The sequence below is a fragment of the Dioscorea cayenensis genome, chromosome 18 (genome assembly GCF_009730915.1).
Source record: "Dioscorea cayenensis subsp. rotundata cultivar TDr96_F1 chromosome 18, TDr96_F1_v2_PseudoChromosome.rev07_lg8_w22 25.fasta, whole genome shotgun sequence".
Classification (NCBI taxonomy): domain Eukaryota; kingdom Viridiplantae; phylum Streptophyta; class Magnoliopsida; order Dioscoreales; family Dioscoreaceae; genus Dioscorea; species Dioscorea cayenensis.
The window spans coordinates 21296752-21310747 of record NC_052488.1 but is presented as its reverse complement, the minus strand read 5'-3'; the positions used below and the strand labels follow the sequence as shown (position 1 = coordinate 21310747).

The window sequence follows — 13996 nt, the reverse complement described above, 5'->3', positions numbered from 1 at the left end:
AAGCTGAATTATAATAAATATTCACTTATCCACTGCAGCAGATTTATTCAGTTTTTAATATTCTAAATTATAACAATCTAAATATCTCCAATACAAATGAAAAACTAAACTATATACAAATAAAAACGAACTTGTCTTTCATTATATTCATCATTTTATAATAAAGCCTATACATTATTTCTGGATTAAAACTTATTTTAACTAATAGTTTTACTTCAAATAAAAGATTTTAATATTGATTATCATATTTTTGGATTAAAAAGCGATAATCTGGAACATTTGGCTTGTCAGGAATGATTGTATTTTTAATGCCAATGTCTTGCCTACTCAGGGTGTCCTTTTTAATATTGATCTTCTGCTCTTTCAGACGGTGTCAGGGCGAAGATGGAGGAGGGGATCTCTACTGTCAAGAGAAATCTGGAGTTTCTTGGCTCCCGTGCGATGGACCTCGATGACTCTCACCCTACCGAGGAGGCTCATGACCTTGGATCGGGCTAGTTTTTTTGTTGATGTTGTATCTTTAGGGACTTTGGCTCCCTGTTGTATTTTTTGTTGTGTCTTTTGACTGTTCTTACCACATCTGAGTGGTAGTTGTACTTTTTACTTTATCTATTATTAGTGGTTTATCCAACTTTTTTTTTTAAATAAAAAATAAAAATAATCCCTGAGACTACAAATTCATTAGAAAAATTATCAAAACTTTCTTTTGTAATTTAATTAAAAATATTCACTAGAAATTCTCTTGAGAAACCAAGGACTAATTAGTCATGATAAACCATCCAAGGACTAATAATTAATTTAGCTTTTTTTCCAAAAAAACACGCATTTTATTCTCTGAATGACAACGAGCTCTGCTCCGACGGCGATGGCGGAACATCCCCGTCTTCTTCTCCACAACTTCATCACCGTCGATCAATGCAAGGTCCATGGTTTCCTCTTTCAATCTCTCTACTTCTATGTATGTAGTTCTAGTTCATATGCGACGCTATTTGGGCGCAGGAGCTGGAGTTTATCCATCGGAGTTGCGGCGTTATGGGCTACAGGCCCGGCGTCCTCTCCACCACCCTCTCCCACCTCATCGCCACCAACTGCCCCCATCTCATCCTCCCCTTTGTATCCATCCGCAATAGGATCAAGGATCTCGCTGAAGACTTCTTTTCCTGCCACTTTGACCTCTTCCTCGAGTTCACTGGTCTCATCAGGTCTATCTCCTTAATTTCCATTCATCTCTTTGCTTTCTCTATGTGTTTTGGATTGAGCTAGAATTGAAGAACGGAAACAATTTATCCATAAAAATTGTATTTTTTTTTTAAAAAAAAATTAAAAATTTTAATTTTTGTTGTTGTTGTTGTTTTTGGAGTGTGTGTTTGGTTTGTTGAGAAAAACTAGATGCGTCTGAGAATGAAAAACAATGAATTAATTTTTTTTCTCGTGATTTGAATTTGACTGTTTGCAGTTGGTGTAAAGGGGCATCAATTGGATGGCACAGTGATGACAATAGGCCTTACCTTAAACAGAGAGATTTTGCGGTATGTGGAGATCTTTTTCTTTGTTCTTCGTTTTTTGATGAGTTGTCTTTCCCTTTCTCTAGTAATTCAAGCTACTTCAGTAACTTATGGTTTTCTATCTTCGGATATGGTTTGCAGGTTTGTACTGTCCCCGGTATTTATTTTACATGCTGATTTGAGCTTTATCTATCTTGTTGATTATTCACTGGTTTATTTCTATTCTTGGTGTGCCTAAAGTTTGTTTCTTTATAATGCCGTGCAAGTGGTAAAAAGAAGAGGGATTAAATAGTAGTTAGTTTTACCAAATCATATTGTTCACTTGCATCAGTTTTTGTGTGTCAACCAATGATTAGAAATTTCAGTTTTTATGCTTTTTGTTTTTGTTGTTTTTGTGAGTGATAATCTCAAATACTTGTTGACAAAATCTGATAACTTTATTATACACAAAGGCAGTTTGCTACTTGAACAGTCATGGGAAGGATTTTAAAGGTGGAGTATTCCACTTCAAGGACGGGGAGCCCGCATCTATTTTTCCAGTTGTTGGGGTAGGAAGTTTCCCAAGACCATGTGTAGCACTGGTTTTTCACCATTGATGCAATGGTAACAAATTATTCATGATACTTCTACATGTTTTTCCTTGTCATCAGGATGTCTTGATCTATACGGCTGACAGTCGCAACGTTCATTCTGTAGATGAGGTATTCACTTTCCGTCACGTTATGTTCTACAATAAGTTGCATCTTCGGTGATGGATGCAATTGATGTTCCTAGCATGTTGAGCTACCCATTCTTCCAAATATAATGAGTTTTCTCTCTAGTATGTGAATGTTTTCCGCGGTGTAGTTGGAACTTTTGTTATTGAATGATGAACTCTGGATGTCTTCATGTTAGCATTCACATGTTTTCCATGCAATTCATATTTTTATTGTATTTTCGTGACTAATCAGATGTTCCAACAGGTCTTTCCACTGAATAGTTAATTGTGATGCAACTCGGTGATTTGTTCCTGAACTCTTAGTTTTTGATCCCAAATCTCTCATGCATCCTCAAAGGGAACATTTGAAAGAGAGATGTAGATGTGTATATGCAAATATCCATTAATTTTAATGTTTTCTAGAAAATAATTAAGAAAAAATCTGTATAATACAGCATGGAAACACATTTGGGTTTAGTTAGGTCTTGTTTAGAATACTAGGAATATTTCACGTAGTTTTCCTTTTGCTTACTATTTTCTGGTTTGATAGGTGACTGAGGGTGAAAGACTAACCTTAACTCTTTGGTTTACTCGAGATAGTGCTCATGATGAAGATGCCAAACTCATCAGTCTTCTCTCTGAAAGGCTATTGAACAATGAAGATAATCATTCTGATCCTTTCCTCCCAGTGCCTGCCTCAGATAATATGTATTGGTTTTCTCACGGGCATGATCAGTTGGGTTTTGATGTGCGGTGTGCCAGAGTGCACATCCTTGGGTATAATTTCTGCTCAACTAGTAAAAAAAAATGCGAGACATCTGATTCATCTTATGAAGAGTTACTTGCAAGACCCTTGCAACTCAGCAGAGGTGATGTGATACTGGGAGAAGAATTTGCAAATAGTTTGCATGCCCTCCAGGTGGTGCCCTCACTCTTGTAATAATGAGCTTGATTGTTGATAATGTTGGAAGTAAATAATCATTACCAGCGAGCATTTGAATGTTGATGCCATAGAGATGTTTTTGATATTGAAAAGCAGTTTTCATTATCTTATGAAATTTAGTTCTTTTTTGCATCAGTTCAATGTGGCATTAAGAAAAAAACGTAAATGTAATTTTCTTTTCTGATTTGTAAAACATGTGAAACAAAAAATAATCTAGAATTTAGTGTATTAGATGGAGTAATTCGCTGCCTTTGTTAGGGTATTAAAGCCTTGTAACTCTGAAATGGAATTATTGCGACAGGTGGTGCAGTTCTACTACTGGAAAGCTCATGAACTAAAAGCGGCAAGAAAATGTAGCAGCTCTGCAAAATTACCCCAACCATCTTTATTGGAGAAGACAAGTTATTTTCATTTGGTTTTAACAGGTGATCTCAAACTTGCTGAGGAGGTATTAGGCTGCGTGTCTTATGATGACAATCCGAATTTTTTTAATTGGGATGACTTTGCACTTGCAATTGCAAAATGGAAAGTTTACATTGGTAAATTGCACGAGCACTTGGTGGTTTCATTGCCGCAATGGATTAATCATCAGATCATATACTTGGCTGAACCCTCTGAAGTTGAGAAACACAATGACTGAGCCAAATGAAACTATTCCAAACTCACTTATCTATGCCAGTATTGCAAGGTACCTTTTCCACAATTTGATCATTTCATACAGTTTCTGAATCTCTTCTCTGGCATTTCCATGTCAAGATTCCTCTCATTTGTTTCTCATGCTGCTCAAAACTTGTGATTTTGTTGATTAAATGTCAGTTTTTACCTTGTCACCAGAAGAACTAACTACTGTATTACAGTTGCATCCTGTTATTACTTTTTGATCATGTCACAGAATTCTAGACTTCATCATTGTGATATGAGCTGCACAAGGCCATGCTCATGCTGTTGAATGAAGAGCTTATGAGAATGTTGGAATAACTATTGCTTAAATAGGTTACTATACTACAATAGTGAATTCAATGTGGCAATTTTGAATGCAAAGTCATGATTTGAAAATTTGCAGAGGAATACTTCATATTACTTTCTGTCATTCATTTTATGCTTCAATTATTGTTATACTTTCTTTCTTCTCATCCCTTATCTTAATGCCATCTTTTCTTCTTTTCTTTTTTCTTTTTTTTTAAATCATCACTAAAGCAGTTAATGCTTTCACCAGATGCATGCTTTCTTGGCTGGTGGATCCATACTCACTTTGCAATTGGATTTGGATGCCGACCGAGAATCTTTCTAGTGGAGTCAGATGAGAATCATGAGATGGAAGGCAGAATGAATGGTTTATTTACTATGGCCACTTAAAGTAGTTCCTTGTCATAATTTAGCCTCAAGTGCACATGCATGCAATTTAATAATTTTAATGTCACATGGCATGATTTGCCTTATTCAAATTATTGCTCATTTGTTCCTATTTCCACGTTCTCAAATGTTTTCCCAACTACTTGTGTGAATTTTGACTTATATAGAGCTAAGTACTGTGCTTACTTTGAGTGCATGTTTGTTATGTTCTAATGGATTTTAATTGTGTTTAGTATTGCTTCTTGTTCAGTTCAACAGAGAAAACTCATCATATTGAAATGCAAGTAGAAACCAAAAGAAAAGAATTAAATGGTAATCATCAGTTGTAGATAAAATCAGGAATGATCTTGAACTTCATTTAATTTTTACAGAAACAGATACTAATTCATGCTTCCAGTGACAATCTTCACTTCTCTGTTTTCACAGGTTCTGCAGTTCATTCTGTATCTCTTCCATGCAAACTCCTACAATTGCAGAAATCTGGTGTCCAATCTCCAATGACATTATCTATAGCCAAAACTTATCCTAGCTGATCATCTCCTACATGAATGTGTTAAGTTGTTTGGTCATGCTCCATTCATACAAACTCTGGCCATTGACATCGTAGAACACGATCTTCGCATCCGTCTTGGTCACTTTCATCGACATGAACCCTTGGCCGTCATAGAAGAACTTCAAATCATCTGCATTTTGTTTATAGACACCCTCTCCATGCCTTCGAACCTGCACCGCTGGTGAAGTACTGGATCGGACTGCAAGAACAACACAACTCTTCCGAATTATTCTCACAATGATCACTGAGAGTATTAAATTCATCGACACGATTTTACCTGTCGATACTACTAATGTGTTCAAGGCAATGGTCATGTCCATTCAGGTAAAGATCGACTTCATTAGCCTGAAGATTTTTCAACACTATCAGATCTAACATCTCATCAAGTTAATCATGAGACAGGTATAAATTCCTTACCTTGAGCATCGGAAGTAGTAGTTCAAGAAGTTCCTGAGTGTCTCCGTGTTCGCTAACACTTCTTATCGGGTGGTGACCAACTACAACCTTCCACTCTGCCGTCGATTCTTTCAATGCAGCGTCCAAATCCTAGAAACCCGACAAACACATTTCATCGTGAGACATTATTTCATTGATTGTTATCTTATAATACAATCAAATCTCTTAAAATAAACAGACAGAAATCATCAAAGAAAACGACGCGATTTACCTTCAATAGGTTGGCAACATATTGAGGCCGGGGAGCAACATCTCTCCAGTCATAATGATGATCCTCCGGTTCGACCCAGTACTTCAACACCAAAGGAGTTGTATCAACAAAGAAGAACTCAACCATCTCTGAAACATGCAAAACCAGGTTAGATCAAACATATGTCTCACAAATTCTGTCTCAAAAAAATTCACATATATTTGATTTCACTTACGTGTATCAACAATGAAAAGATCTCATGCAGAGCCACCGGTTATCAATCTTTTGAAAAACAGAGCTGAGTTGAGCTACCACATCTCCTCTGTAATCATGATTTCCCAAAACTACAAACCATGCAAAAACTTCATCTCCAATTTCATCACATATGTATGTACATACTTGTATATATATATATATTACATACCACTGTACCATTGCTTCTGCAAGCTTTTAGCAGTATAAATGTTGGTAAATGAGTCTGCAAACTTGTTATCATGCACACCCTCCAGTCCATCTTCATAGAAATTATCCCCAGTTGATATCACAAAATCAATGTCTAGTTCCTCCCCTACTTTTCCCATCTGCATAACTCAATTCACATTTATATATATATTTCGTAAAAACCGCCCTGTAATTTGTTATTATTATTATCTGCTGAGTACATGAAATCATGAATTTGACCTGAGCAGCAACTTGAGATTGATTATAATTGCCATTCCTTCCCCAGTCACCAATGACGAGAAGATTGACGGAGTCATCGTTCTTCATTGGGTGGTGAAACCTCTGGAGCTCGGCGTTGGAGATGATTGAAAAGAAGAGAGATATTTCAGCAATCACCATTAGAACAAGGGCCAGAGTCTGAGGCTTGTGGAGATCACCAGCCATGGCTCTGGTCCTTCTGAGGGATGAAGGACAGGGACAAAGTTGGAGAATATAAACAAATGATCTTTGCGCTTTATATTTACGTTTGTTTTTTTTTTCCCCCTCAATTTTTACCCCCTTGAAAACTTTTAATTGTTATTGTTGTTATGGGGTTGATTTTGTGGAATATTAGGGGGTGCAATGTAAGATGCTTTTGCTATAAACGTGCGTGTTATTACCGGCTGGCCCGGTTTCCACGGGAGTCATTGGCTAATGGTTTGTGGGAAACGCGTTTCTCATCCTCTTCTCAGAAATTTTCTTTTTTTTTCCTATAAATATATAAATAGATAATTTTTCCAAGAGCCAGAAAAAGGAAAACTCTAAAACAAGAATTTCTAATATTTTAAATTATCTTATCACCGGCCGTTTCCCAAAATCTAAGTGAAACGTGACGTGCTATACCCAATGATTTCCTGAAACGTGGTGCGTTGTCATGGGCCAGAATCTCATCGTTAATCTCACTCGCGGATGCACATTAATCTAATAGAACTCCCACGATTTAGAACGAATGGACGGCTGGTGATCGTTCCAACTTTTGTCATTTATGGACTGGTGCAGGATAAATATGTCGTACGTGAGAGGCATGTTAAAGAAGGATAAGAAAGGGATAAAATAATATTCTCCCCTTGGTCTAAAGCGCATGCGAATATTTAAAGGAATATGTTATTCAAATGGGATCATGAGATGGACAGCAATAATTGGCAATAGTATATTCCTGTTTACCTTTACTTGTGGGGTCTTTACATAATTATATGCACCTTAATTTATCATTAAAGTTGGCTTGATTTAGATGGAGGAAAGATTACATTAATTAAACTTGCTAAAGTAATGATTAAGATATATGTATATGGACATAAAAGATTCAAACTCTCAAGACTCTGAAGTCATAAGAGATTTTACCACTAATCACTTGAATCAAATAATTTTGACATGTATATATATATTTTATAAAATATTAATATTATAAAAAAAAAAAGAGAAAAGCCATTGAAAGAAGAGATGGCAAATTACAACTTGAATGGTTTTGCGGGGGTAAATATATTTAGTGGGTATCATTTTATAGTTATTTTTTATTTTGAGTATCGAACTTCAATTTGTATCATTTTTGTCATTTAATATTGATTAATGTTCACCGAAAGAGTACCAAAAGAATTCTAAAGAGAATTTAATGACATATACGCCACATTTACCATGTCAACATCAATTTGCACGTCATCTATATACAACGACGATGATATGTGACCAAAATGGACCACATGACCACTCTTATTGACACAGCACCTGCCAATCACTTGAATCAAATAAGAGTGTCATCGTGGCATATACAGATGACACGACAAACTAGTGTTGATGTGGCAAATTCGGTGTATATGTTATCAAATTCTCCCATAAATCTTTTTAGTACCATCTCAATGAACACAAATTAAAATTAAATGACCTAAATAATACAAATTGAAGTTTAATCCTCAAAATAAAAAATGACCATAGTATGGTACCCACACAAGAACATTACCTAGTTTTGCGGGAACCAATAGGTTTTACTCCTACCAATAATTTTGTTGTGGTTCTGGCTGATATTAAATTAATTTCTTAATTTTATACTACTAAAACTGTTCTATTTTATTTTATTTTATTTTATTTTGCCTTTTTCTGGTGCTTATAAGTCATGTTATTCTTCTTCTTTTTATATATTTATATATATATATATGTTTTTGTTGTTGTCCGTCTTCTTGAATCTTGATGTGGTCTGTATACAAGCATTTTTATTCTCTTGTTCATATTTTTTCTTGTATTATTTTATATTTATTATAAAATTCTTTTAGCAATGCTCATTCTTTTTTGCATGAATTAAGATAGCAAAGAAGAAAAGTATAAGGAGAAAGTGGCCTAAGAGTAGTGGTGGAATCAGAATTTAGACTGAGAGATGCTTACTAACTTCAACCTCAAAAGAATTATAAATATTAAAAATTTTAAATTAATTTAAATTAGAGATTATAATAATTAATATTTATAAAAAAAATATTATATATATATATATATATATCATTAATAACTACCACTACGAGATGAGAGTTGAATGAGTTAAATCGTATGGCTTTGTATATTTTGAAGATAGCACCAAAATAGTTTCATCATCATCAATTGTTTCAAGCATTTGTCAATTAACTGTCTATATCTACATGCTTGTAACTGTAAATTACAAATTGAACAATGTATTATGCATCTCACTGTTAGACATTACTTAATTGGGAGATTTTTTGAGGTGTAGTGGGGCAGTAAGGGAGAATAAATGTGTGTTTAGTTGGGGGAGTAAAATAGGGCATGAGTAATTCCAAATGCTAAGAAGAGAAGATAAGTTTGATCAAATTAGAAACATCCGTTATCTTCTAGATCACATATAGATATATCCCACTATCCTGCATCTTTGCTTAGTTGCCTACTCATTTTGAACTTGTTCTATTGGTACCGGGTTTGTAGTCACCATCTATACTTTGGACCACGAGGAGATCAAACACAAAGATTGTAGATATATATATTCTAATTCTCAAACTACTCATTTAGCGATATCAACTACCTACTCAGATTGTAAGTGTATCTGCTAAAAAATATGAGTAACAGATTTAAATACATAAAAATATAACTTTAATCAGAAAAACAACAATAGCTTAATATTTAAAATTCATCGTCTAATAAAAGTTCGAATTCCTCATATTCAACTATGATTTGAATTTATGCACTTACAATTTTCTAATTTTTTAGGCTAAGACCGAGTACTAATGAGGGTGTTGAACATTAATAGAATTATGTCACTTGACGTTTAATTATCTACCACCCTTCTCGAAAAGTCATTTAAAAAAAAAAGATTTTACGGTTATCTGCCCATTTCTATAAACTTTTTTAGAGATCCAAAGATTAACAAAAATGATATAAATAAATTTTAAATAAACCATGTAAAGACATCAACAAAACGGCAGGTATGGACGGATCAATTCAATAATTTAGTCCAAGTTAATTACTTGGATTTTAATGAGTTTCCCTTCTCTTTGTCTCTAATATTTGGCCTAGTATTTCATTTTGTTCTCTCTTAATATTTACTTATTTATCCATCTCATTAGTTTTTATTTTTACAACATCTCATAATTTCTCTAAAAGAAAAAAAAATCCATAAAAGAAAGATTAAAGATAGAAATAATTATTTGTTTTGTTTTTAATAAATTGTTTAATTTTTAATAAAATGTAGGTTTTTTTTTTTTGAAAAGGAAAATGTAGGTTTTCTAAAAGTACATTTGGAAATGTCAAAAGATTTTAGATATTTTGTACACATAGATCACCATCACGTACTTTATTGTGATAGCTAGAGTAGGATTGAACTAAATTTTGATAAAAATACGATTGTCATCGATCCAACACAAATAAAATAAAAAATACCATCGGCCTAATGGCCTAGTGGTATCAGGTCCCCAAAAATTTTATGAAGATCACGTGTTTGAGCCTTGCTTCACGTGATGCTTTGTGTTTGGGTGAGTGTACTGTGGAGCGATACTCTGGTGTCTGTCCTTGACTTTTCCCAGTGGGAGGACCGTGACGTTTATCGTCATGTGTCAAAAAAATAAATAAATAAATAAAAATATATTGAAGAAAAAAAACCACAACAACAAAATCATCACTAATAAATTGCTTTTCAAATTGTAAATTAGTCCCATTTCCTTCATTAATTTAAATTTTTTCTCTATTTACATAAACTAAAAATCCAAATAAAATCATAAAAAAAATCTAAAGTAACAAATATTGACAAATTCAACTAATTCTTTCTTAACAATTCTCACCTCAACGTACATTGTCCCTAGTCACACTAACATTTTTTTTCTCTGCATAGACACCCCTCAAAATTAACTTATTTTAACTTTAACTCCTCTCCTAATCCATTAAAAAAATTTCTTCAAAGGCATTAAAAAAATCTTTTCAATCACCTATTTTATTGTTATTGAGTAACCAGAAGTCATTAAAGAAATAAATGAAAAAACAAAAAGATTTACGAGGTTCAGCGATGCGCCTACAATCTCATGGTTATATCATTATAATTAAGCAATAAACTCTGCTTATATAAATTTACAAATTTATCTATGTAATATACAATTGTAAATTTATCTAATCACGACTTTTCCCCCAATGGACAGATGCTAAATGCTGAAGTAGAACGGAACAGAGTCATGAAAAATAACGCTAAATGTTGAAGCGGAACAGAGTCATGGAGGATAATAACGGAAGAGGGGAGTGGATTACTACATACCAACTTGGGGCTTTAAGAACCGGCCCAACTTCAAAATGAATATGGACTGGATTCTATAGACCAAACTCCAGATAAATATAAATATATAGCTAATTATCCGAGAAAGTATTGAATGAGAAAACAACATTAATGATTGCATTAAATAAAGAACAGTGTTTATGAAAGGAATGGCATTGATTCTTGTTTGAGGAATTGGATTGCAGGGCTGTATGGATTAATCCCAGTACTGAAAGCAGTGATGGGAATGCTGCAATCTCACAGCCTGGTGCTTCTAATTTGGAGACATCACCCACTACTTATCTTTCTTCACCAAAACAACCACACATCATCATCATCTTCTTCTTCTTCTTCTTCTTCTTCTTCTTCTTCTTCTTCTTATAAATTAATAAAAAAATATTGCATGTCTTGTCTCTGTACCCAAAAAAAGATAAATATATATATATATATATATATATATCAATTTTATCAAATTCAATTTATTGATTAAACATGTTGTTTTTATTAAGAATAATAAAACAAGGCCCACCATCACAGTACTATAGTCCTTTGGATGATCAGTTTCTTGAATGAATTACTCCAATTAGAATCTATTCATTTGATTTTTCTTCTTCTGAGATAAGATGCGCTGTTGTTGTACAATGAGCACTTGTGATTGTCGGTGGAATATTATTTTTTATAATTAAACTAATTATATGAAATTAATCAAATTAGGATTATTAATTATTATTATTATTATTATTAAGTAAAAGGGGAAGTTTGTTGGACATGCATGGTGATAGACAAAGAAGAGGTGATTGAAACATCAAAGGGTGTGTCAGTTGAGAGATGTTGATAGATGAGAGATGAGAAGCTTGAAAAGCTGATGCATTGTGAGTGTACTCATTTGCTCAGACTTGTTTCAAAACACCAAGCAAAAATAAAAAGATATTGAAACACTTTTTCAAAGAAGAATATATATTTTTTATCTTTTTTTTTTTCCTTCTTTTAAGTGCTTTAGCTTTTGATTGAAGGTCATTCATGATAAACATCAACATGGTGGCCCTCAACCTCAAGACAAGCACATTTAATGGTCTATATATCATGCAAGCGGGTGTAAGTTTAAAGTGGAAAACTTTGCATTGTCACAAAGACTAATGTATTGGTTTTGAAAAAGGTGATGCATTGCCTTTTCATCATATATGTTAAGTCCTTTTTCTTCTTCTTCTTCTTCTTCTTTTTCTTCAAACTTGTGTAGATATATATATATACATTATTCTACCTCTTCTCTCCATATAGAAAGAAGCAATGAGTAAAAAGCGGGTGCTTGAGTTCTTTGCTTCTCTTTAATGGTACACAAGACAAAAATTGAATGTTGGGCCTTCATGCAAATGCAAAGAGTTAATTAACCGGCCTTTTTATATTGTTTATACATCTTAATATATATTTGAATTAAAACTTTTATCCTCACTACTAATTCTTTTTAACTCTTAAACAGTGAAACATTTATAGAAGCAAAAAGAGAGATATAGATATGTAAATAAAGAAAGAAAGAGAGAGAGATGTGTGTGTGTGTGTGTTATCACTTATCACATGGAGGATGGCCATCAGAGCACAAGCTTGACCTTCTTCTCTTTCATCTCTTTCTCTTCACCATGATTTGACACCACAGAACCTTTCACTTCTCAGCAACATTCATTCACTCATACCTACGTACTTGCATGGCCCTCTCTCATATAAAAACAAATGCTCTCTCTCTCTTTTTCTCTCTTAATTGTGAATTATTATTATATATATAATTGAAGACACAAAGCAGAAAGTATTAAAGACGAAGAAGGAATCAAAGCATGTCAATGAGGCATTTAGCCACCTTTAATTCTCTCATAATTCTTCTTCTTCTCTCTCTCTCTCTCTCTTTCTTCCTCTGTGGGAGTGTCAGAGAAACAAATAATAGTAATAAAAATAAGGCACAAAAAACATAAAAACACACATTTACCAAAGAAAAGGTGGGAGAAATATTAATAGAACAGAAAGAAAAGGTAAGCTTGGATGTGAAAGAACAGGAAAGCCCTGTCAAATATCACTTCTACTTGGTCATCCCTCTGGTCAAACCTCTCTCTAAATACACATAAAATATATATAAATATAAACAAGAAAATAAATAAATAAATAAAATAAAAGAGAAAGAGAACAAAAGAAAAAAGAAGAAGAAGAAGAAAGAAGAGAAGAAGAAGGCATTGGAGATCATACCCCCATGATAAGGCCATCATAGCTCTCCTTTGTGTCAGTAAAAGTAGGTCTAAAAATACCCAACCTCAATCATAAAGCAATGGATTGCAAAATCATTTTCCATCCCCCACACACCCTGTCTTTCTCTTTCTTTCTTTAATTTCTTATTCTTTCCTTCTCTCTCTTCTTTTTTCTCTGGTCTTTCTGACAAAGAAAATTAAAGACAGAGGGAAGACTAATATATTATATTTTTTTATTTTGTAGTAGCTGACTTCATACATCAATGCTCTTTCTAGGGTTAGGTTAGGTTAAAGTTTTGTTATAATAATGCATAGATATACTCATTGCTTTATTATATTAATGCATAGATATGCTCATAAGCATTACTCTAAACTTGGAGTTTTCTTGTTATTTTAAAAAGAAACTAATAAAAAAGTGGCATGAAAAACAGTACTTAAGAGAGGATAAAACAAGGTAAAGGTGTAAATGTAAAAGATAAAAAAGACAAAAAGGGTACTTGCACAATGGCTACATCATGCATGCATGACATTTGTTAATGTAAAAAAGGACAAGCTAAGGATTGATGCATGCTTTGTAATGCTGTTTTGGTTTTCTCTTGCCTTTTTTCTCTATTATATATATTCAAAGAAGCAGTTTGAAGTGGATCTCTTTTGCATGGGAGGTATTTTGTTGGTGTCCAAGGGAGTAAAGGGACAGAGGGCATGACCTAGAGACCCATTAACTCAAAGCTTCATGGGGTGGGTGGATGTCCAAATGCTCTTTGGACCTACATGCTCACCTCTTTCCCAACCTCAACAAACTTCCCTCCATTCACTACCTAACCATCCACATTTCATAGGGACCCATTCTCTCTCTCTCTCT

The 13996-nt window shown here is 33.7% G+C and overlaps 1 protein-coding gene and 1 pseudogene across 2 annotated transcripts; one reads left to right on the top strand and one right to left on the bottom strand.

The window, feature by feature from the left end:
- The first annotated feature begins 818 nt into the window (after positions 1 to 818).
- Positions 819 to 5062, top strand: LOC120282030. Of its 2 annotated transcripts, XM_039288750.1 has the most exons (10): positions 819 to 922; positions 1000 to 1202; positions 1457 to 1529; positions 1958 to 2053; positions 2156 to 2206; positions 2753 to 3121; positions 3447 to 3833; positions 4362 to 4478; positions 4749 to 4810; positions 4925 to 5052. In XM_039288750.1, exons 1-7 carry the CDS (start codon positions 839 to 841, stop codon positions 3783 to 3785), a joined length of 1215 nt encoding a protein of 404 aa, XP_039144684.1. In that variant the 5' UTR covers positions 819 to 838; the 3' UTR covers positions 3786 to 3833; positions 4362 to 4478; positions 4749 to 4810; positions 4925 to 5052. The 2 variants fall into 2 exon arrangements, with proteins under 2 accessions (XP_039144684.1, XP_039144685.1); XM_039288751.1 differs by lacking the exon at positions 4749 to 4810 and having other exon boundaries at positions 4925 to 5062.
- On the bottom strand, positions 4822 to 6807 carry LOC120282031 (annotated as a pseudogene).
- Positions 6808 to 13996: the final 7189 nt, after the last annotated feature.